This window comes from Sturnus vulgaris, chromosome 3, assembly GCF_052056855.1.
Source record: "Sturnus vulgaris isolate bStuVul1 chromosome 3, bStuVul1.hap1, whole genome shotgun sequence".
Classification (NCBI taxonomy): Eukaryota; Metazoa; Chordata; class Aves; order Passeriformes; family Sturnidae; genus Sturnus; species Sturnus vulgaris.
The window spans coordinates 61,827,776-61,853,632 of record NC_142245.1 but is presented as its reverse complement, the minus strand read 5'-3'; the positions used below and the strand labels follow the sequence as shown (position 1 = coordinate 61,853,632).

Genomic DNA, 25,857 nt, shown 5'->3' with positions numbered 1-25,857 from the left:
ATTTATTATGATCTGACCCAGTTTTTCTCATTATTTCACTTTTGCCCATCATATGCTGCTAGACTGGAGATGAAAGGCTGTAGAAGTCTGACAAGTTCTAAAATGTAATCAAGTTCCGTAACAGCAGCAGTTCTGGATAATTGTGCTTTGACCTTTGTGGCAGCACAAAGCAGAAAAAATTTAAACCTCCTGATTATTTTGTTTCTCTTGATTAATTTCCTTTTGTATTTATGCTCGTATCTAAAGAAGTGTGTGTCCATGTTGCATCTAGTTTCATCTATTTCAGAATTGATACAGAACTTTAAAGTAAGTGAGACGGTGTTCAACTAGTGCTAGTGGCTATTTTGGATACTGTCAGCTGCTTCAAATTACATTAGACTTGTTTAAACAAGCAAATCCCGTTTTATATGACAATAAGGCATGGCTGATGAATGATCTGAATGATCTAAATGTGTTGACCCTTTTCTTGGTATCTAAAGTATTAAACAGCAAAATACAGTTATGATACAAAATCAGTAAATCTCATTTAGGGCTGGAAATGTTAGGAGTGCTTCCATGTCTGGTCAGTCCATAGATGCTGCTGTAAATGGAAATACCAGGATACTGAGAGGGCAATCGAGGGTTTGGTTGATTCCTCATTACCTGATTCACATTTCATGACCAGTTTGTTGATGGTATGACTTTTACATGCATTTGTTTTCTTTATCTTTCTTACTCTTTGGGATAAAGCAATATTGATACCAGCCCTTTGCATCTGTTCACACATTCCCTGAGATACTTCCATTGGCACAGAATTACTAAGACTCTTACTAGAGTTTTTGATCAAAATAAGGATTTCAGTATAATGCTAATGAGACTTTGTCAACCAGCCTAAGAAAATTACAAGCATATAAGTGGCATCCTTGTATTTTTTTAATAAAGCTGAATTTAGAGTTACAGAAACCTTCACTGGAGCCTCACTCTGCAAATTGCCTGGAGAACATTTAGCTTGAATATTGCACAGAAGTATCAAGGGATGGGGCACTGTGTTTTACAGCTCCAGTGATGTAAAACTGTGGTGAGAACTCTGCTTCTTTGTAAGGTAAAATTTCTCACAATCTGAACAAAAGAAGCCTGAGACTAAAATAGCACTATGAAAATCACTTCAATAAAATTCATGGAATCACTTGCTGATTAAACTATTTTAACCAGTGCTGCTACATCCTTTGTTAACATGAGGACAAGGTGCAAAAAGCTCAAGGGGAAAGTCATTATTAGCACTGTTCATACCTGAAGGACTAGCAAGACTGCTTTGTGACAAATTGCTCGTGATGTGAAATGAAATTACCTAGAAGTAATTTTTAAAGAGCTAGAATTTAAAGGCTAGCACTGCATGGGGAAAAATAGAGTTAATTTTCTTCTCGATTTTTTCAAATATGCATAGGTGACCTTGAAGCCAGAGCAAACAATTCTGCCATTGGTGGATGAAAACCTTCAGCGTAGCACTCTTTCAGGGATTGCATTCCAGCCTCCTGAAATAGTCGCAAATATAGAACAGGTGATGAAGGAACTTCGATCAGAACCTGTTTACTGGAGACTTCCAGAGCAGTTTGAGGGACGAAAGGTAAACCTAAAACTCCACTGGATACTGACATGGCTTTTTTTTTTTCTTTTTATCTTATTTTATTATTTTTCAGTGCCTTTTTTCCCTCCCAATAAGCATGTCTTCACACTGTGAAGAAAGTAAAAAAAAGAAAGTAAATGCTATTCCATTATTAAAAATTATTTGCTCTGTTATTATGGAAATTCATAAAGTAAAACGAACAATATTTTACATGTTAATATCTGTAAATATCTATCTATCTATCTGTCTGTCTATCTATCTATCTATCTATCTATCTATTTCTTTTTCCACAGGAAAAAATTTCTAATAAAAATGAAATTTGAAAAATTAAGCTGCACAAATTTAATATAACACTCCTGCAATTTTTTGTTTCTCTCATTTTTAAGCAAAAAGTACCTGATGTTTGTAGATTACATGGGAGAAAATGATTGAAAGAAATGTCCTTTTGGATGTTGTTATGCACCTCTGTGACAATTTATTTTGCGCTTTTGATGTTTCTTGGTTTGGTGGAACACCGAGGCACATTTAAGGAAATAGATAAAATACTGGTGTGAGTGTAATATAATAACAAATTATTGATGAGTGGTTTTGAACACAGCCCTTGTCCCCAGATAGTTCCACTGGTACATGTTTTATCCCATGCATGCATTCATCAGGCTGTGCATAGGTGCAAAGCACATCTAGCTCCTTCCCAGGAATTTATTTTTAGCTGACTGAAAATGAGATTTCTTTTTGTGCTTTTCTAGCTGACTGCTTATGGAGGGAAACTGAAATATGCCATCTACTTTGAAGCACGAGAAGAGACAGGTTTTACTACTTACTCCCCACAAGTCATCATAAGAGGTGGGCCTCCCACAAATACGAGAATTATTGTCCGGCATATGGCTGCCCCTCTGATTGGCCAGCTGACAAGGCATGAGATAGAGATGACAGAGGTAACGTTTCCATCTGCTTTTGTAGCCCAAAATTTAAGCACATGGTTCTTTTGAATATTGTTAATAATCTGTCTTTTGTGTTTCTTTCTTTCAGCATGAATGGGAATATTATGGTGATGACCAAAGAGGCAGAAACCCTGTACACTGGGAATATTATCACGGTAACCCAGGTCTTAACAGGACAATGTCTCAGGCAGATTTCGCCTGGAAACATTATGGAGATGACTCAAGACCAAGTAGAACTGTATCCCGGGAAGAATTCATGAACGTGTTGTATGATGTTCATTACATTCTTATCAAGGCGACTCATGGCAATATCATGAGGCAGAGCAGGTAACTCCTTCACGCAGTGATCTGAAATAGGGCAGTAGTCATATAACCTCACAGACCTCCCAGCTATTCCCAACAGAATTTGTATTCATGACACCAGCTATAACCCATTGCTGAGAAGAAAGAGCAGAAGGAATTTGTGCTTGGCATAGTGGAAGACACAGAATAGGAAAGTTTTATGCAAGTGGAATCTCAGTTTTCAGGATCTTAGAACAGAAAATACATGTATGCACACACATTCTGAAACAAACCTAGTGTAGTTCTTTGAATAAAGGTCTACTTTATGAAAACATAATGCTGTAATTAAATGTAAATGTTAGCACATGAAGGAATTTTCTCCTGCAAGTGGGAAATTAAATATATTAGGGTCAGATTCAACATCTTCTATTCAATCTATTAATGAATCAGTTATGAGAGGAAATTAAGATAACACTAAATTTCAAGTGGACATCAGGCAGCAACATGACAGGAACAGTACAAAAATCTCTGCAATCTAAAGGTCAGCTGTAAGATTTACACTGCAACTAGCAGTCAATTGAACTAACAAGGAACAATTGCTTAGTTATCCTTCAAAGAGGAGTCTGTTATTTACAACATATCACCAGGTAAGCATGATTCAGCAACAATATTCTTGTTCAGAAATGCTAATTCTCTATCTGCATGTATAAATAGATATGGACTGCAAAGAGAAAAAAACAATCTCTTTTATTTCCAACCAACACTAGTAAAGCCTATTGCGTGAAATTCTGATTAATGGAATTAAAGAAAATAGCTGTTAAAGTACTCAGAGGATATCAGTGACCATCATCACAGGTTAGAAAATTTGACATGTGAGAGGAGATACAAACATATAGATATGTTCAGAAACTAGAAATTGCTTTAAGGTGCTTAAAATGTTGTCACAGAGAAAAAGGAAAGAATGAGTTCACTGTTGCCATGGTGGGTAAGTCAAAAACAAAAACGAATTTAAACATCAGTGGGAAATACTCACATTAGACATGGAGGATAAACTGCTGGGAGTAGAGAAGTTCTAGAACAGTTTGCATAGACTATGGCATAAAGTTTTTAATGATTAATACACAATATCCTTTACAATCAAAATGTATTGGCAAGGGGATGGGAATAATGGGAGGTAACCTCCAAAGGTCTCCAGAAGTCTTTTTTTTATTCTGTCGTAGAAAATATAAGCTAAAATTATTTCTAGGCTTCTAAGGATATAAATAGGTCTTTAAGAGTTTTGCCTTTGGAGTTTGAAGGTGTATACTAGGAGCAGATTCCATGCAACTTCACAGCACTGTGAAGCTGAAAACATAGTCATGGTTGCTGCTATTGTTTCTCTTTAAAGTATATAATTTACAGAAAAGTATTCACGTAGCTTGCACTGGCTAGATGCTAAATGTTAGTAACAGATGCCGTAAGTGTTTAACATTGGTTTAATTTATTTTTGGCAAAGTCCATTTAGGATATTGTATTACAAGCAAGGGGATTCCCAGGAAAAGAGTTTTGAAGGTAACCCCAATGCAATGTGGAAAATTTGAGAAGCATATTCATGTTTCATGTATGTTTCTCCCTTGCCTCTAAGCAGTACAGATCTTAGTTCAGCTGTGGAAGCAAAAACTGAGTACTGTCTCAGCTAGAGCATCCAAAGGAAGTTTTGACAGCCAAGCTGGTTTTGTTCTGAGGTGTGTGTGTGACTATGACTGCACTGCCCCACCATTTTATCAAGGTACCCAATAATGAGGCAACCAGAACAGGGGAGGACTTTTCAGTTCCAAGGCAGGTTTGCAAGTGTCATTTAAAGTACCAGAATATATTTTTACAGCATGGCATTTCAGAATGTGACATTTTATAACAGCAGAGCTTAGCAAACAGTTCGTCTGGTCTTCCTGGTAACTCTCCATCTGAAGTCATAACCGTGCATATAATTATGTATTTGATTTTGAAGGCAGTTATGGTACAATGGATTTTTATGATCTGTCTAGTTACAAAGTTAACATTTATCACATGGCATCTGAGACTTTAGATAGAATATAGCAGGAGTACATTATGATTTTTTTCAAGTTAGCATCTTGAATGATTTCAGTGGAAGTTTTGTATAAGACTAAAATATAAATCCCCAAAAATATTTTTAAAGGTTAGTGGAATATTACCTTGCATAAAAATTGAAGGCTTTTATTAAAAATAAGCTGAGACCCTCTAAAGAACAATATTTGTACTCAAATTTAAACATATGTTTGAATTAAGGGACTTAAAATGAAACATTTGTTTAAATAGAGTGTGTTGTGCTTTCCAAATAAGGGCCGTGTTCTAAACTGGTAAAGCTTCTCTTTCCGCTTGACTGTGCATAGTAGAAAAAGATATATAAGCTAACAAATATGTAGATGGGAGGAGGAAAAGATGTATATGAAGTATTTTTACATTTTTTTTAGGTTTTAATAGTGCTTTAATTTCAATTGCAAAGTTTAAAAGCTGCAGGTAAGTGATAAACTACAGGAAAAACACTTTAAAATAAAGTCAAAGTAGCAGCAGCAATTGGGAACATAAAAATAGTTTCATTCTAGTGTTAGCACTCTATTAGCTAAACGGTTTAGTAGCAATGCTAATGTTGTTTCTGCTTCCAAGCTGCAGCATTATTAGTGATTTAGAGGTTTCTGCTCAGAATCCCAACCCAAACATTTTTCTTCTGTATTGTTCATTTTGTTGCCCTCATTTTCACATTCAACACTCTAAATGGAAACATTGCTTTTATTAGATTTTGTTTTGCAATAGGGCTGTGATAATAAATTTCTTGAATTGAAGTATGCTTTCAATTTCACTGCAAATTATTTCAATATTCCCAGCAGTGATCAGGTAGTAGTTGTTTGACTGCTGCCTAATAGACAGTTTCCAAAAATCAGCTAAGCCTGACCTTCCTTAAGAGTAATGTTTTCACATACAAAAAAATAGGTAGCTTTGTAGCCCTAGAGTGTATTGTTATCTAAATACGGCTTTATGGCAGTAAACAGTTCTTAACTGTGGCCTCACTTTTGAGGATGATGGAGAGGCAGATTTCATTTTCTTTTCCCATTAAATGTACATAGATTTTTAATATAACTTACAATGGCATATCAAATCTGGATGGTTTTGCCCTCATTATTTTCAGTCTTCTGTTTTGACCTGGCTGTGTTTGCTTGGGTTTTTTGGGTTTTTTTCGTTCAATTTCCCTGCTCGACTGAACCCCTTTCTTCAGGTAATAAGAAGAGAGCACAGGGTTTAAGTTACTAGATTACCTTGGGGATTTTTGTATTGACACAAGGTTACCAAGATGTGTGGGTCTGGTCATGTAAGCTGTGTCACAAAACTCTCCTCTAGTTTAGTGGTGGGCATTTACTTTTCCTCCATTCATCCTGACACTGGTACCTATGTGCCAATGAGCAGAACAGCATCCCTCAGTCCCTCAGGAATCAAGGTCTGGGAGAAGTTGAAGAGGCTGTGAGCATGAGGAGGAGGTGAGCAGCTCTGTGAGCTCCTCTCCATTAGCACTGTGCTCAGACACTTACTGAATAGACTCTACCCACATTATTGACATTTATTCAGCCAGTCAGTCAGACAATCTTTGACCTTTTACCTTAGGTTAGCATTATATTTGAAGTTTTAAAATTTACACTATTCTGCACATATTGTTTCTCTGAGGCAATAGGTGTTCCAGATCATAGCATTCATTTAAGCAAACTAACAAATCAAATCCCCAAAATAAAGAAGTAAGCCTAAAGTACAGCATTCTGATACATTATAATAAAGTGTATTTCATTAGATTTTATATTTGTTGTCTTTGTCCATGATGTACTCGACCCTATTTAGCAGGTCAGCATTCATGCTGGAAAGACAAGGAGTGGCTGGGAGGCAAGGATATTCTTTTTATTAATACAATTAAACAAATGTTTGGAAAGTTAAAATTTTAGAAGTCTAGTCCTTTCTGATATTAGTAGTTGCTTTTGTAGTAGTATTTAATGCTTGCTTTAAATTGTTTGCTTATATGTCTAAACAATCCTAAAGAAAAAAAAATTACACCTGGCTACTGATCTTAAAATTTTGCTCAAAAGGCAAATGTCCAATGCCTTTGAAATCTGTTCTAGAGCTTCCTAGAATGCTTTAGTTGCTGAGGATAGATTTTATGTTATTTTTTAAATAGTTATCTCATTAAAAACTCATTAAGAAGACAATTTTATTGCCATACCCCTGAGAGTCATCACTTTCTTAATGACTCCCTGCAAATGAAGAATCAGATATGAATTTTTCTATGTTAACTTTTGTTAGTTTGGCTGAAAAGAGATTAAAGAAAGAGATAGAAAAAATCTGGAGATTTAGTTAGTTATACTATTGCCTGGAAGTAGAAGATGAGACCAGAGGTGGTGTTAACTTAGTAGTTTCTTGGGAGATGCAAAAACCAGTGTTGTTTGTTGGCTGTAGATCAAGAATCCTGCAAACAGCCAAATGAGATTGTTTCCTTCCAGGCCAGCTGACTGTGAAGTAACTGGATTGGAGTTAGTGCTTGGCTAATCTCATTAGAGGTGTTTGTTCCTTTTTTCCAGGATTTCTGAGATCTCGTTGGAAGTTGCTGAAGGTGGCCCTGTGTCTGGGATGGCTCCTCAGGCTCACTTGATAGAGAAATGTGACTGCCCTTTGGGTTATTCTGGTCTGTCCTGTGAGGTACTGTACTAACCTAACTCCCAGGAAAGTCTTTGTATCTTCTCTGGTCCATTCATTGGCAAGGTGTGAATAGTAATTGAGTGTGAATTCATTTAACTTGCAGCACCTCTCCCTTAATTTAATTACTTATTTTCTCTCACAGGTATTTCTCTCACAGGGAATTTCAGCCCCCCCCCCCTTTTTTTTTTTTAATTGCTGTAGGCAGATATGTCACTGAAACCATGGCAATGACAAATACTTAGAATACAGGAAAGTGAGCTTTACTGAGACAGCATCATTGAGGCTGAATTGTGTGACTGATGCTAACAGATCAAGTATTTTTGAACATATAAGGGTATAATACTCTTGTAATAGTAAAATACTAACTCACTGAACACCAGGAGAAAAGTGTTGGCCAGCTAAGTGACCTAGGTGCTCCTTATACATGCACTATATTTAATTTTTTACTTACAATTTTGTGCTGAATATTGATATTTCAAAAATACACAGGTATTTTAGAGAATCAGCTGTCTAGTATATGCTTTTGTAAAATAGGTTTCATGATAGGCATCAGAGAAATTGTTTAAGATATAATAGAATAGAATAGAAGTTAATATTTCTGACTGTCTATGCTCTTGATGATGAGACTGCCAGTCTTTCTGTGTGCAGAATACCATCTTTTCATTTTTAATCAGCACAAGCAATTCTAAATTCACTGGTCACAATTCTTAGGTGAAGGTAGCAGGGAACAACACCTTGAGTATTCTGCAAATGCCTCGAACATCCAAAGTGGGATCTTGTAAGGGTTTCCCCCCAAACTACCAATGGGAGAAAAACTGAAGTAAATGAAGGGAAAGAGAGCTTGTTATCTGTGAGAACTCTGATCTCTTTGGATGTTATGCATGATTGTGTTATGCAGCAAATAAGTCAACAGAAACAATAAGTTCATAGGAAATGTGTGCGAGAAAGTGAATGAAGTCGTTTTCTTTGCACACTATTTCAATACGAGGATACACCTGAACTTGTATAAATACATGAGAAAATAATGGACTCCAAGATTTGCTTCGAAGTACAGATTTTTTTAAAATTACTGTAGCAAATTGAATTTTTAAGAAAAATATATGATAATGTAATTAGAACTTTTTTTTTAATTCACGCCCTCCAGGGGCTCAATAAATGTCTCAATTGCAACCTTCATACTTCATTCTTAACTGTGTGATCTTCATATACTCATAACTTAGTTTATTTTTAGTATGCTTGGTGAAGGTTATGGTGTGTTCTGTGAAGGTTTATTTAATTTTAGCAGGAAAAAAATCTGACACCCTGGCATTTTTTAAGCAGGTGTTAACATGTGTATGTGTCCGAGCCATGCTTTATCCATATAATAGCATTGTGAAGACGATATGCACAGCAGTTTTTACTAGAAGTGATGTGTATATCCTCCCCTCCTTTTTTTTTTTTTCCCTTTGTTTTTGCAGTTGTAGGCTGCAGAAGCAGTGGTAAGAATTTTTCTAATGGCTGCTTCTGAAAAACTTCCAGACTAGCAACTAAAAATATAGTCTGTTTTTCCTGTGTTTTATTTCATCTCAGAAATGCTTCAACCAAAATAGATAATAAGACTGTCAATGGCATATAAGAAAAAAAACCACAGATACTAGTTTTGTTGGAGGAAGTACCATGTATTTATAATCTGATTCTGAAGTTGTTCAGAACTTGTAAAGCTGTGTTTTGTACCTTGTTTGGACAAGTACACTTGTGGGGATAGAGAGGGAGGGGGAAAAAATGTATTTTAGTAAGAAACAGAATTACTTCTATTTGAGATTATTTATCTAGGTTAGAATTCTTCACAAACCATGAAAAAGAATGATAGACTGTTTCTATGCTTCAGGGAACTTAATGTGGTCTAAGTCAAAATAGAAGGGGAAAAGCAGAAATGAGTTGAGATTAATTTCTTTGTGATTCTAAAGAAAATAATTGTGTTTATATTTTTTCCATAACTTAGGGTCCTGGAGGTTTTGGCAATGATTATAAAACTGTCAGAGTGGTGGTATATGAATAAATCTAGCATGTCAGCTAATACTTCACTGGAGAATCCTGCTTTTGGTCACAAAAATTACTCCAAATTCTCTTCTGTTTTATTTTGCATCCAATTTATTGCTATGTGAAAAGTGTATCACTCCTATTCTTTCTGAAAAGCAGAAAATGTGGTCATCAGTAGGAAATTACCTCATCAGCCGGCCTCCACAGGCTCCTGGCACCACTAGGTGGTGGGATTTATACGTGGGACAAGTGACTTCTCTGTAGGCACTTATTCCTAATGGTCTCAACTGTCAAAATGTTCCTGTTTGTGTTTTTATGCTGCCATAGCTGTGTGCTTTCTGAGAGCTGTGTAAGGACTTCCACAGAACTGTGTAAGAAGCCTGAAATAAAGATCAAGTGTTTGATTTTGCATGTGTCAGCTTTGCTAGCAGCTTTTGGGTTATTCTTGGAATTTTATTGCCAAGCCACAGTAGAGGAGACTTAGTGATGGATAAACTTGGTTTGGGGCTGATAGTCTCAAGGCGTGGAAAACCTTTAACATTTTGAATTCTGTACTTTTATGATCTTTAAATTATATAGCTATAAATAATACAGCCATGCAGCCATTTTCTTGTTTATTATTTGGCTTTTGCTTGTTATCCATCAGGTAGTGTGTAGGCAGATAGTAGCTTGTCGAACCTGAAAAATATAGCAGGGATGAAGGAAACAAACTCATCATGCTTGCTCTCTACAGTACATGCAAAAAAAAATTCTTTTGGAAACAAATTGTTTTCTTAAGTAATGAAAGGAATGATGCTTGATGCACAGTGAGAACAAAAAGGTGTTCTGCATCTGAATGAAAGATTTCTCAAGCTGTAGTATAAAATCTTGATGCCAGTGGAGTGCTCCAGGGATTTTTCAGCCATGTTTCCAATTAGGGCTGGCTCTTGTTATCTGTAAAGTACTGTATATTGTTTGTAACACAGCTGGAAGCCTGTCAGATTCTTTTCACAACTTGTAAAAACTGGTGATTGGAAAGATGAGCTTGCAATGCTCCCCATACACAGTCCACACTGTAATGATCTGTTTTCTTCTGGGTTTTTTTTTTTATTGCAGTCATGCTCTCCAGGATTTTATAGACTTCCATCTCCACCTGCGGGAAGGACACCTGCTCAGTCCTTAGGTGCCTGTGCTGTATGTCAGTGTCATGGACACAGCACTATGTGTGACTCTGAAACATCAGTTTGTCAGGTATTACATTTCTAAACTTTTGCACCAAGTTAATCTAAATGTAAAATTCTTATTGTGCTATTAACTATAAAAACAGAAGATGATATTTTAATACAATTTTTCCTAAATAGCATAAGTGTCAAAGTTCAGGGAGAGTCATAAAAGCAAAATTGAAATTTTCTGTTCTGATTCTCTGGAGTTCAGATTGTGGTGCTTTTTCACCCCTGAATTACTACTATTTGTGTAAAGAGAAAAACTAGACACCTGCAAAACAAGCAATGTACCATGTGTCATACAGTAAACACAATTCTGCTCTTACAGGGAATAATACACGACCTGGTACAGTAAGACTGAATTTCAATTATTGCTCTTTCTCCAATGGCTGGAACAAAGGAGGGAAAAAGGATGGATGGGATAAGAAATGCTGTAGGATACATCTGGGTAGCTACAGACCTGTATTCTTTTTCCTTTTAAGCCTGTATATTACTCAGCAGGCATTTGATAGAAGCTTAAAGCAAGCATTCCCACTGAGAATCATATCAGGGAAATTGTATCGAAGTGAGTTTGAATCCCTAAGGCCGGGAGCAGAATGTTGTCTGCTTTCTTGTAATTATCAAAATAGAGCTTTCATTCTGTTTCCTTCCTCGGCAGGACTGTCAGCACAATACTGCTGGTCACCACTGTGAGAGGTGTGCACCGGGATTTTATGGCATTGTCCAAGGCTCTCCTGATGACTGTCAGCCTTGTGCTTGTCCCCTATCCATTTCTAGTAACAAGTAAGTCAGCAAACTCATGGCTCAGAATTGCCTTTCCAGCAAGCCAGAGCTTCCTTCTGGGCTCCCTGTGTCTTTTTTCAGATGGCTGGCTACAGAAGAATTGCCTCATGGAAGCGATACTAAAAATTCCTTATCTACTTTTGCTAATTGACCTTCCTTTAAAAGTCAGAAATTGCTCCCTTGCTAATTTGTGATGAATAAATTAATAAGTGCTAGAAAATGCAATACTCAGGATAATGAGTGTGTATTATAAAGGCATTCTCATAAATGGAGCTAGAGCAAAACCCAAGTACAATGTAGCCACAAGGGAGCTGCAAAAAGTCTTATATATTATGTTGGTATAAATGTGCTACAGTGTCTTTCTTGCTTCACTATTGAATTTATTGATTCCTTATTTAATGTTACATGAGTTTTAGGCAATTTGTGAAAGATAGAATAATTTAAAAGCATTATAGTTACTGCAGCATAAATTTTATTGGTTGCCTTATGCTAATGAGCCTTTCCACAATGCTTCTGCATGTGTTCCCAACAGATGATACTTTAGACTTGAGATTTGTTTGTTGTTTTGCTGAGAAGCTCTTAATGATATTTGGTATCATACTGTAGTAGTGCTCTGAACAGTTTCATGTTTCCTGATTGTGCTTTTGAAAAGCTGGAATTGTTCTAGAAAACCATTTTTCTGTGCTGTGTCTGGCTTTTAGGATGTTTTAGTGAGGATTTAAGTCAACATAGCAGAGAATTTAGCGGATTTCTTTTTCTTCTTACTTCATTTTATCATTTTGGTTTGGTCTTGGTTTTATTTTGAAGGAGGAAAGTCCTTTCTCAAACATTATTAGATAAAGACATCATGATCTTTCATCCGCAGTAAGAGTTTTTAAGAATAATTCCAAATCCCAGGTGTTGAAAGAAATAGCTTTTATCTCAAAAAGTTATGTTGCAGTCTTAACTACCAGTTTTTCTGAGGTTTTCCCATTTCATGCATGTTTTCTGTTGCAATTTGATTATATATTCTCTCTATTACTATCAGAAAAGGACATTCAAGTTTCAAAGAACAAGATCAACCAAGCTTCTCAGTTTAGCAAATCAGTAAATATTGGAAAAAAATTTTATGTGACTAACTGGCAGTATGAAGGGCTGCAAATATTCCATACTATTTTTTTAAAGGGCTTAGGAACCTTCAGTTGCCCAGAAATACATGTCAGATCAGAAGATGAGCAGGGTTCTTCACCTGCTGTTTATGGCACTATGCTACAAGAATTTAGACAGATTCTCCACACCGTGCTCCCAAGTTCATTTCAGTATGTTATCTAAAACCTAACATAAAATCAGGAAGGGTGTATTCCTGAAGTGCTCTACAGGTGAGAAATATGTGGACTGTGGGTGATATGTGTAACACAGAATCGTAGAATGGTTTGGGTTGGAAGAGACCTTAAAAATCACCTAACTCCAGCCCTCCTGCCATAGGCAGGGGCACCTTCCACTAGACCAGGTTTCTCAAAGCCCCGTCCAACCTGGCCATGAAGACTTCAGGGGATTGGGGCATTGTTTGTTCCTGTGTCTCACCACTCTCCAAGTAAAGAATTTCCTCCTAACAGCTAACCAACGTTTCCCCCTCTATTAGTTTAATAGATAGTCTTATCACCATCTTTTTTTAAAAGCTCCCTTTAGGTGTCCTGGGTACACGCTCAACTTGCTGAGCTGCCTGAGAGACAGCAAGCAAAGTGCCCATACCTCATTTAGTCATATAGCCTGCATGGCTGTGGGTGTTGTCACAGCCTTTTGTATCATGCTCACATGAAAGTGATCATGAGACTCTTGTTTCATAAACCTTCACAGGAGATAAGAGAATAGCACCTAGTCTGAATTTAATAAAAACACTTAATCATGAGATAGTCATCCAATTTCTTAATGCTATTGAGAGAGGAGTCAGATCTGAGCATGTCCAGGAACAAAACTGCTTGTGTTTTATAGAGCTTAACTGAGATGTCTCTAGACGTTATGGAAGGGATTTCTCTTCCTGTTAGCACAGCCATCAACAACTTTGGTAGCTGTATAGTAAATAAAGACACCAACAACTGTACATCTCACTCATGTTAAACCTAAAGGAAAACATCATTGGAGAGAGGGCAGGAAAGGAGATGTTTCAAATGTGTGTATAAGTCTGTGTATGTCCATTTTCCAGTGCTGATAGAGGATGCCTGAACAATTGGTTTGGACTAAATGCCTCACTTTTAGATGGATAGAGTGCCATAGATTAATTCCATAAAGCTACAGTATAAGGTGGAAAATGAGAGTATCAGCGCTTAGATTTGTATCTTGTGCAGATCAGTTAAAGCTCTTCAAGATGCTATTAAGGAAAAAAGTCTACCTGCAGCTATTTTATGGTAGTCAAGTAATCATAATCTACATGAAATACAGCTAGCTAATGAGCTATCTCATTAGCTTGCTATGTCATGACTGATACGATAGTATTTGTGAAGGGTACAGTGCAATTATTTTTATTTATGAAATTGTATAAAACTCCACTAAAGTTTTAAATACTGTGTTTATACTGCTGTACAACCAGCAGTCAGCTTCAAACATGATGACCTGGGGAAAAAAAAAAAAGAACAGAGAGAATAGGGAGAATGAATTGTTCCTAGTATGGATCTATTTTTATGGAGTTGAAAATGTGTTGGATAATGAGTCTGTGAGTAATAGATCAATTTGTTTACATTTTTTGCAAAGGCGTAATTTTATACACTCGTTCAAGCACTATTGATTTAATGCATTATAAGCAAGTTAGATGAGGTTGCTGACTGTACTGTACCAAGAAGGAGCCCTGGGCTCACCATTAGCCACCTCTGTGCTTTTCTAGTTTTTCTTCTTCCACAAAGAACTGAAAGACTTTTACGGTTTTGCACCATCTGAATATTTCATTCTGTTCTTTTGCTCTACCTGCCCTTTTTGTTTGTTTTAACTGCCTGTGCAGGCACTTAACACACTAACATTTCAACTAAATGCTACTTTGCACAATGCTCACAGGTACACACTACAGTCAGTAGTAAAGTGACTTAGAAAAGAAAATCTAGTGTCTTCAATGATTAAAAGAAGACCTCTCCCTGATCATGAAGGAGGTAGTTTTTAGGGTTCTTTTTCTCTGTAGACTGGGCTTTTCTTATACATCCTTCAGAAGATCGTCTGATGCTGCCTTTTTGGAAGATTCCATACAGCTATGACTTTGGTTCCTTTTCCCTCTTTTTATCTTCCTTCAAGTAAACTCTTCCAAGCTTATCTCATTTCATTCAGAATAAAACTAAATCAGACTAGAAAAGCTGAATGTTCATTAGCTCAGTTTCTAAATCTTTTGTTTCACATCCTTCCCAGTGCTTCCTTTGCTTGTTCACTGAGTGACAGCACCATTCAGTCACACAAGCCTACAGCCCTTAGAGCCTTTGTCCAAACTGTGCAAGTGTCATAGCAAGACATTCACAAAAATTGGAATAGAAAGGAGAGCCCTCTCACAGGTTTTTAGAAACAGATATGGAAATGCTGCCATTTACATTAAGAGTGGAACTTCTTGGACCCTTCTGCACTGCTGACCAAAGTGAAATTATACAAGAGAGTAGAAAAAAATTATTTATTTAATTTTGTTTTAGTTTTAGCCCTACTTGTGTTGCTGAAGGACCTAATGACTACCGGTGTACTGCCTGCCCACCTGGATACGAAGGCCAGTACTGCCAAAGGTAAGAAGATTGGAAAAGGCAGTCCAAAGAAAGAGGGACAATGAAATGAGGAAAAGGCATGAAGGAGATAAATGTTTTTCGATATGACAAGCATGTATTTATTGTTTAAATACATGCCTTTGGATAATTTATTTCTCCTTTATGTGCTGTTAACATAGACAATAGCCAACATAGACAATTTTTATATACACTACTTTAAAGTGATATTCATTGTTATTTATATCACAGATATTGTCCTAGTCTTACTTTGTGATGTGTGAGGGTTTTTTTCCTCCAGGGCTTAGAAGTTAAAAAAAATTATCAGAAATTCGATGCCATGTTAATAGTGTATCTTGATTTCACTCATATCCTTTGTTTTAGTGACTGTTGTGCCCTCATGGGCATAACACATACACTGTAAAAGACAGTTACATATAAAAATTTTAATGCCAAATTGTGAATTAATAACCTTAACAGCCTCTGTTGTGCCATCCATCAAAACACTGAGGGATTAAGATGATCAAAATTGGCAAATGTCTACCAGGACACAAAACACAAGTGCCTAAGTCTGTAGGCCAAACAATGATAGTGGAGAAGTTTTCTTGTTGTGGTTTAATAGGAATTTAACTGAAAATCGTTAAGGATGTGGAATCACTTTTGCATGCCTCTTCCATCCAGACTGTTCTGTGTCCTGGTTAGAAGTCACTTTGATAGACAGTTTGCAATATTTCTCTCTTGGTCATGAAGCAACAAAGATATTTTTTAATGGTTTGTGACTGTTATTATGAATTACATTTAAAATACTGCTAAGTATTCTTTGTGCACCGCGTCTCAGTTGGACAAACCTTGTTTTGTATTTGCAATGTCTAGATGTTCCTCTGGCTACACAGGGAGCCCACAGATTCCAGGAGGGTCCTGCCAGGCATGTGAGTGTGATCCCTACGGCTCCGTGCCTGTTCCCTGTGACGCAGTCACTGGGCAGTGCACGTGCAGGCCGGGATTCACGGGGTGGAAGTGTGCTGGCTGCGAGCATCGGCATGCGCGTCACGGCACGGAATGCGTGTGTACGTACACTAATGGAACCCTGAGTAACTTCTCACCCTGTGCTCCTCCAGAAGGTCAAACCTGCCTGTGTAACCGTGTGGCTTTCTTTGAAAATAATTGTCAAGTTTCTTACTACTTTGGCATCTGGTCCAATCTTTTTGAGAAAACTCTCAATAATTTCTAATGTTATCACTAAAAATTGGCAAAGAAACTTTGGACTTCTTTTTGGCTTTTTGGAGTCTAATTTTGCTAAAGGTTGTCACTGTTGTAACAGTATTTTCTCTTGGTAAATTTTTTAGTGTTGTCCTAAATTTTTAACTGACCACTGCAATGCTCTATGCTATGAGCCACACACAAAATTTTTACTAAGGTTTACTTGATTATGTTGGTTCAACAACCATCCATTGGAATTTAAAAGATGTAAGGAATGACAGAACACTATATCCAGCAAAGAACTTATTTTGTTAAAAATAAAGAGCTAATAGCCTAAAAGATTTTATATTATTACAATTTATATTTTACAGTATTGGTATCTTTGCCCTACCCTCAATTTTGATACATAACAAGTGATTATCTTGTATTTTTGTTTGAATTTTTTCATTATATTGGATTGTGCTAGATTTGAGCCCACAATCTTATATCATGGAATGTTGTATGCTTATAACTTATATAAAAAAGTAGCAAAATCTTTCTAGAACTTTCAGTCATGCCTGACTGAAGTAAGGTATTTTCCTCTTCCCCATCTCCCCCTGGATGTGGAGGGACTAACCTTATTGTGATTTTTTTTCCCTTCAATGCCGTGATTGTTAAATTTAATGTAGAATACTGGTAGAGTTCCAGTAAGTCCACAGTATATAATATTTATTAATTTTTGCACATTTCAAATATTGACAAGGCACAATCAGTGAGCTGATTTAAATGTTTTATCTTTAATTGGAGCTTTTTCATTGGGAGTGGGGTGTCTGTGTGAGGGACATGTAACATCAAGAAAAGTAGGTACCATCTACTTTTTTTTTACTTGCTTCTCCATAGAATTCATTCTTTTGTACCTCAATACCCAGAAATGCACACCTCTCTAGTATTAAAATGAAATGGTAAAAACAAATTGCAAACATTTTAAAAGCAAAGTCAAAAATAAACAAAGAAGTGCTTAAAATATCAAAAGGCATCATATAATTCAAGAATGGAAGGCATGGCTTCTTGGAGTCCTTAAAGAGGAAGATATTAGGAACATAGGATCAGGAACTACACAATGCAGAACATTTTTTCACTCAGCCTAATGATTGTGATCAGTTCTCAGACAGTCATCAGGACTTAGCAGAACTAAGCTTCTAAGTCCACTGAAATAAGTGCTTTTGCATCAGTCCTGAATCCCAGGTAGTGATTATAGATCGCTGGGAATATAGATATAATTGCTTCTATTTATTTACTATTAACAACATGACATTGATTCATTGATTTAAAGTATAGTGCACTTAAATTAAATGAAATTTCTCCTATCCTGCAGTGTGATGTAGTTTAGGACTTAATTCTGAACTCAGTATCCTAAGCTCTATTTTGAACAGCAAAATGACTGCAACTGAATTAAGTAGTCCCTTTGCTGAAATAACTATGGCTTGAGTTCCATTTTGTGGTCTATGTGTCAAGGAGAATTGTAATTGCAAGTCCATAAGTGTTACAGCTAAGAAATTTTAAAATAAGGACTGTGTTTTACAGAGTGGCATCTACATGGAAATTACTTCATTTTTCAATATCCTGAATAGCTCTTACATTATTGCCAGTATTATCCTATTTTTCCAATCACAGGCATGACTTAGTATGGTTTTTTTATTAGTCTTCTACCTTATCAGTATTCTGAAAAGTCTTCTGGGTATCCAGGATGGCAGAGTTTCATTGTACAAAACAGCCTAAGTGCAAGTTATCATTTATAATGGTTTTCCAATTTGTTAATCAGGTATTTCATTGTGTGGATAATAAGATTAAAAATCCTGTTTGTGAATGGAAAAAGCTGTTTGCAGGCAAATGAAATTTTCCACCTTTTTGCTTTGAAAGATGTTATTTGCTATAATCGCTGATTTAACTGCAGCATATTTGAATGTGAGTATTGAAATATACCTACGCTACCTTTAGTGACATTTTTACTTTAACTAAGTAGTCAGTTTTCACCATAAAAACAGTTCTTCACATGTACATATGGACATTTCATTTGACCACTAGAAGTGAGGAATCAAATGAGATTTCTTTTCTTTAGTCACAAAGATAAGAACCACCTGTAGGAACAGATGAGATGTCCTTTAAATCTCCCTATCACAAGAAGTAGTTTTTCTACTGTTGATACCATATCAATAATAACCATATCATAAAGTGCAAAAACTGCAGTTTAATATTTCAGTAGACATTTTTATGCCTATTAGCTCTTACTGTATGATCTTCCTCTTGTCTAAAGAGAGTGTCCCTCAACACCCAAACCTGCCTTTGCTAATGCAGTAGAATACCCTTGACATGGTAGAAAATAAGCCTAATCAATGATCTGTGTAGCCTGTGGTGTACACAGGTCTGTGGCAAGCCTGGATTTTGTGGGAATTTGCCTGTGGTAAACAGTGTCTGGTATGTCACAGGCTTCAGAGTGCAGCTGTTGGTAGGGATTCATTGCTGCCGCCCCTAATGTGCTTTAATAGCCCTTGTCCTGTCAAAGAACCATGAGAAACACCTTTGGGGCAACCTTGAAGTTTTCCTTCCTTGCTCTCAGAATACTGAGCTGTTCCAATCTGAGTTTAATGTAGCTGAGAATTTGGTTCTGTATTTTTGCTTTGCTATATCAACCAATTGCAAAACCAATTGTAAACTCCCTTCTGACCAACTTCAGTTGTAACAAAACCTCAAAAGCAAAAACAATGGTACTCTTAATGTACACAGAATTAATTACTGTCAAGAGCAGAATATTGTTTGCATTCAGTAGTTAAAATGAGCTGAATGCATGTACCTACTTTTGCTCATTTGTGGTTCCATTTCAACTACTGCAATTGCGTTGTACCTGTCAGAAGCGTGAAGAGCCCCTAGTTAGGTGGTAAAGTGGTCTAACTTAAAGAAAATATATCCAAATACAGCCGCCCATGTTGGAAAAAGTGTTTGTAAGTAGGATAACACATAGTGTGATTAAGCTGTCCTATTAGTACGGTATAGTTAATGTTTAAGAAAGGGAAATTATATTTTGAATATTTAAAAAAGAATAAACATTTAAATAATGAATTTTTGGCAAATTCTACAAAAGGTCACCACACAGTATGATCGAAAAAACAAATAATACATATTTAAATCAGATCAGAGAGGTGTTTTAGACAAAATATTGTAATGCATTCTTCTTTAAATATAACATTTAGATTTTAACTTATCATAAGTACTCTAAAGATTTTTTAAGTGAAGATTTTCAGTGAAAAGGTGTGTGGGGGGGGAAAAGCAAAGAAGCATGCATGTGCACTAAAGTGATCCATTTCTGATATAGCTGAAAAGCTGTTTTACTGGGTTTTTTCATAATGTCATTTTTTAGTTGCTTAGTGCATGTCACTGTTCAGTGCTGCGTTATAACAGTTGTATTTTAGAGACCTATAGGTAAAATAGAATATATATTTATTTTGAAAGCTGCTGCTTTAAGGGGAAAGAGTTCACTTACAGATAAATAATAATGGTAATATAATTATAGGTGCATGACACAGAATTCCATTTCCATTATATTCTTAGAACTGGACAATTCTGTTTTCTCTAGGATGCCATCAGGGAATGAAAAATTATATCCAAAAAGTAGATTAAAAAAAAAAAAGTAATACACGAGTATGGTCTACTACACATCATAAAAATTTCTAATGGCTAGTAGCTAGATTATTTCCCCAGCTAAAGTAACCATATAGATTGTCCTATACAGATATTCGTAACACTCTACTGATGAATACTTTCTTAGAATTTTTTGACTCAAACTATTAACTTCGTAGGTTCCATTTCCCTTCTCTTTTGAAAAAGTTAGTACCCAAAGAATAAATAGTGATGGTTGGAAACTAATTTTAATAATGCTGCCAGCGTTCTTGTATGCTGTCAAGCATGACAAAAGTTCTCCCAAATCTTCTCTCAGATTCTCTCAGAATCAAGCCTGTAGCAATCATGCATTTTCTTAGAAACAGTAATCCTCTTGTGTGTTTTTAGTTATACCTTGTGACATTCCACTTCACTTCGGTTGTAGAGTTTGTAGTACATGAAATGAAGAAGCATAGATGACAATGTTATTGGAACAGTGACTCTGCTCACTGCTGTGCCATATTTATGGAACAAAACGATCCTGGTGGGAACTTCAAGGCTTTGTTGTTGTGTGGCTCTGTATATTAAATGGCAAGTCAGAACTCATCTTCTGAATGCTTTCAGGCTATCTGTCATAAGTACAATGGAGACTTAAAAAAATAGGTCTTCAATGTTTTCAGCTGTGTTGCAGCACGAACTACAAAACTTTTCCTTGGGTGTGTGCTCCTGTCACTAATGTTGCTTGGGGTCAAGCAAAAGCCTAAATGTAAAGCAGTTGATGTGACTGAACAGGAAGCAATCATGGCACAGGGAGATCAAGCAGTTATTTCATTGTTAGGAATTTTTCCTTAACTCAGTCTAGCGAGGCGCAAGAAAGAAAAAGATCCTCAGCCTTGCTGCGGTCAGCAAACTTCCATCTTTATGTATTTAAATATTCAATATTAGTAGAAGAAAAAAATATATAATGAGATTCCTTTAATACCGGGTCTTGGGCCTTTAAGTATTTGCACTCAAGATGCTTGCAATGAGAGGGATTTTTTTTTCCCAGCTGTCAATCTCTGCTTCATCACAGTCTTACACCAAGAAGAACAAGGGAGCTCCCAGCCACTGGCAGAATCAAGGTTTTCCCTTTAAAACAGTGAGGAGCTCCATGATCTCAGCCATTCCAAATTCAGAAATAGGCAGAGATGCTTTTTCTGTCAGAGGTAGAGCTTGTAGAATTGGTGAAACAAAGCCTCTCCCAGCTCTTACACAATACTTAATTCATCAGGAGCTGGGAGCCTTCACAGAGTGAGCTGAAAAGAAGGATCCCAAGTGTAACACTACACGTGAGAAGCCTTGGACTAGCTTCTTCAGTGTTCTGAGTTTTGCTGTGTGTCCGTGTGTCTCAGCTGTAAGAATTAAATTGATGTCTGTGTTGGACAACTGCTTCTCAGGCTGCATGGGCTCAACTGGGACATCCCTGCTTGGCCTAGAAGCTGATAAGCTGTCACTTGTTCTCCCTTTTTGTGATACATGAGCTCCTGTTGAGGTTAGACTCACACTCCTGTCTTTCATCCAACTCAGTATTTAAGCTCAACTACTACTGGTATGTATCAGAACCAGCAGATGAGGATTTCTAAGCAATAAAAATCAGAAATAAAACCGAGCAGGTGTTTTAGACCCTGATCTGGGTATGAATTTTCCTGTATTTTGGAGACATATTGATCATGTAAGCTACCCGAAACCAGCAGCAATGGCAAGGAAGCTAAGGCTTTCAGCTCTCTGCTGGGCTTCTGTTTTGGAAGGCGCAGGAAGGCTATTTTATTATTTGGAGACTAGTGTCAAAATGGGAAAAATTAGGTAATAGCCAACAGATTAATGAGCTAACAGTAGTTCAACACTTGATTTGAAATGACAGAAGCTGATACTGAAGAGTCACTGACTATCATAGGTTACCACCTCCCATCAGAGATTGCATGGTTGCTCTTAGACCAAAAATTTCCTAGTCATAACACAGTCTTCTGAATCTTCACTGAAATGAATGTATTAAAGCAAAATTGTGTCAGATAATCACTCAATTTGAGGAACACATTGTGACTCAGATGTGTTCCTTTTATTGCATATTACGTTTCTTTGTAAAATGCAATAAATGGTTAGCTGTCTGTAAACTTAAAAGAATTTCTTTTGGCATGCATACTTTGGACATGCTTCTCACAAGAGGTAAGTCAAAATCCTTAGAGACTTAGTGTGCATGGAAAAGTGTGGTGAAAATGGAAAATGCAGTAATTTGCTTTAATTGCTTGTTGAACTATTGTAATATTGATTGCATGATTTGCCTCTGACATGCTTGCACTGCTGTAATGATCTGAATTTAGTGCTGCATTTGTTAATATTAGACAGAAATTTATCCTGACAGCTTTGTAGATAGACATAGAAGTATTTAGTCTTGCAAAATATAATCATGCTCTTGAAATATTTCCCATAGCTACAGTACATTACAGACTGCATACTGGAGTAGCTTAGTCCTGTCTCATCTACTCAGCTGTGGTCTCACTCGATGCAGTTCCTCTTTTCAACCTGATTATTGTGCAAGAGGTGTTAATTTGTACTGAAAGCTCACTTATCGATTGCCCACTCATTGAGAATACTTCATCTCTTCGTGGGCTGTTCATTTTTTTCTTATTGGTGTGAATTGAGTTTGTCTTTAACACATAACAAAATTTTAGGAATTTATTGCCAACCGCCAGGAAAATTTTGAAGGTAAATAGATTTCACTTGTTTCTTAAGTGAAATTATATATGAAAAAAAAAAAAAACACAGCAAAAACTAAACTATAAAGGCCAACTCTTTTCAAGTTCAAGATCATTTATTTTCATCCTGCAAAATGATTATCAGATCTCGTTACCTTCATGATCAGCTACAGAACAGGTGTTTGTTATATAAAACATTCTTTGCTGCAAAACTTGCTTTTCCTTGAATTCTCTCAGACTTCTAAAGGCAAGCACACAGATGGCAAGAACAGGGATGATAATAAGTTGGAGGGGAGGCTAAATTTCATGTAGGAGCATAAATCAGAATGTATCATGCCCACAGTTATTGACTGCAGTTTCAGTGCAGTTCAGTTTATGTAACAAAATACTGTGAAATAGGAGGAACAAGTCTGCAAATAGAAGCAATGAAAATGCAAAAAGAAGGTCTTAAAATAACAGTAGTATCTACCTTTCTGCACCCACTTCTTACTATGCTCATCCATCATCTGCGTTGTCTGCTTTTCAATCACCACTTGTGTCTCATGGTATATTGAAATAGTTTACTTTTTCCTCTGTATTTGACTCTACTCTTTGTCTTTGCTATATTGAGCAGTCAACAGAATAAAAACCATATTTAGGTAACTGTGAAAACTTTAATGAACAGAAAAGATTTAATCTACATGAAGAATATATTTCAGGAAAAAAGAAGTAATTCTCTTTTGAAAATTACTTCTCTTTTCTACAATAACATACACTTTGCTTAGTGGGGTTCTTTTAGCGATTAAACTGCCTAGCTTTGCTGAAATAAATAATTACACACTTGTAAAACTTTAGGTACAGCTCTCCATGTCTCTTAACATCACCAGTCAGTTCATTGTTTCACAGTTTGCTTCATCTCCTGAGATGTTTGGGTTTGCCAGTTCTTTATGCAGAGAAACAGAAAGGTATTCCCACAACTCTGTTCTAAAGAATGAAGAATTCTCCTGTCTGCTGCATAAATGATACAAGATGAGAATGTCTTGTGATAGTTAATCAAAAGCAAGGGGGGAGGGGGAAATGAAAACTTCTTTTGATATATGCAGCACACAACAATATTTTTCATCCTGAGGGATATTTGCAACAAAAGAATCATGCATGAAAAGCTTATAAGCTGGTTAGTGAAAAGAGATAGGAAAAAGCATTTTTTTAGAAGAAAACTATCAATATTTTTACCTGGATGCTTTCAGCTGTCTGCATTACAGGTTTAGTATGCTTCGCCATGCTGTTACATGGAGAATTTTTTAGGTTTTTTTTCTTGCATTTAAATCCATAAGCATACTATGTTTCTTTCAGAGCTCCTTAGATTTTCCAAATTGCCCGTCTGCTTTCTCTCAAACTTCATCCAAATTACCTCTATAATTTAATCTTTTATCTTGGCTAGTCCACAGTGAACAAAATTTATTATTTCCTCTTTTTGTGAGGTAAGCCTATCAATTTTGATCTTTGTGTTTTATATTAAACTGTCCATTACTAAGTCCTAAGCAGTAATATCTTTCCTATTCCCTAGTTGTTGTTTCCATTTTTTTCTCACACTACTCATTTGGGCTAATATGTATGAAATTAGAGTTACCTCCCATAGAATTGCACGTGTGCCGTACAATATCTAAATCAAATGTCTTAAATGTTTAGCAGGAAGAAATGAGCTTTGTTGTTCCTCCCCTAGCTTGTGATGATGAATGCACAGGACTCCTTCTCAATGACCTGGATCGGCTAAACCAGATGATCCTGAGTGTTAACCTCAGTGGTCCACTGCCTGCTCCGTACAGAATGTTACATGGCTTTGAGAACACGACACAGGAATTAAAGGTATGTTGGCAATATTCCCATATATAAATAACAGACCCTCAGTACAGCTATACTTGAATCTGTTCAACCATACAGTTATGAGTAGGTTCAGGGAAGAAAAATTCAAGATTTAATTATTTCAGGCTTGCTTTGGTTGATAAATAAGTATTAGAGTTATTTACTTTTATTTACTTCAATAAATAAATCTTGCAACAGTGATTTCTGAACATATGTGCAAGGAGTTCTACTTCAGGCATAGAAAAGCGATGTTGCATACAAATAAAATAGTTTTCATGCTGATGGTCTATGAAGTGGTTATGCAAGATTCCTGAAAAAAGCTTGTTGGATGAATGTGACAGGAGTCAATGACAAAAGGGATTGCATATTGTAGTAAAATGTTTGATGCTTCTTCTCTTCAATATTTGGAAGTGCTGACATCCATTACATACAGATTTTTCACTCTTCCATCTCTTTCCCAACAGCATCTCCTTTCACCTCAGAGAGCACCAGAGAGATTTCTTCAGCTAGCGCGAGAAAATCTGGATACCTTGGTGACAGAAATGGATGAACTACTGACAAGAGTATGTCTGTGATCACATTGAGGTCTTTGGGATTGGTTGAGGCTGCATAATGGCAGAAATCTTCTTGAATATGCATTAAACATGAATGAATAGATGAATTATAAGATGCTTCTCAGTCTCAGTGTCTAAAATGGCAGCAAGTCCTCTAAAAATCTCTTTTTGTGGGCCAATATAGTGTCACATATTTTCTGCAAAACTTCCTAGTGAGGTAAGAAAGCTTTTTCATGTCTATACAGATCACCCAAGAATGATCTTTTCTGGAAAAGATGAGACACTAAAGAGGTGTGTGAGTTTAGTTAAATGTGTGTCTTCTAGATTCCATTTATGAGCATAGTTAGCATCTTCTGGATTTCAATAGATGTGCTATTTACTCTTTTTATTACAAAATAGTTATTTCAAAATAGACCTCATTTTTGTCATTAGAGACAATAAGAAAATAATATAAATTGTGCCACCTAGTGGAGAAACAATAGGGAAACGAACCAGCCTCAGTATAAATAAAGCTGTCTAAAGTACATTGAATTGAAGAACTACCAAAAGTCATGCTTGTGAGTTGAAAGAGCCAAGTAAGAAAGATGTTGAGTACTGTACTGATCAATATACACCTCAGAGAATCACATCAACT

The 25,857-nt window shown here is 36.3% G+C and overlaps 1 protein-coding gene across 1 annotated transcript in view; it reads left to right on the top strand.

Annotated features, from left to right (window-relative positions):
* Positions 1-25,857, top strand: part of LAMA2 (laminin subunit alpha 2) — a 334,274-nt gene that overhangs the window by 228,630 nt on the left and 79,787 nt on the right. The window contains exons 25-34 of the mRNA XM_088162772.1: positions 1,424-1,603; positions 2,350-2,538; positions 2,633-2,871; positions 7,440-7,557; positions 10,672-10,806; positions 11,437-11,561; positions 15,200-15,286; positions 16,136-16,329; positions 24,530-24,672; positions 25,134-25,232. Coding sequence (XP_088018898.1) covers positions 1,424-1,603; positions 2,350-2,538; positions 2,633-2,871; positions 7,440-7,557; positions 10,672-10,806; positions 11,437-11,561; positions 15,200-15,286; positions 16,136-16,329; positions 24,530-24,672; positions 25,134-25,232 — 1,509 coding nt within the window. The remainder of the gene's footprint in view (positions 1-1,423; positions 1,604-2,349; positions 2,539-2,632; positions 2,872-7,439; positions 7,558-10,671; positions 10,807-11,436; positions 11,562-15,199; positions 15,287-16,135; positions 16,330-24,529; positions 24,673-25,133; positions 25,233-25,857) is intronic.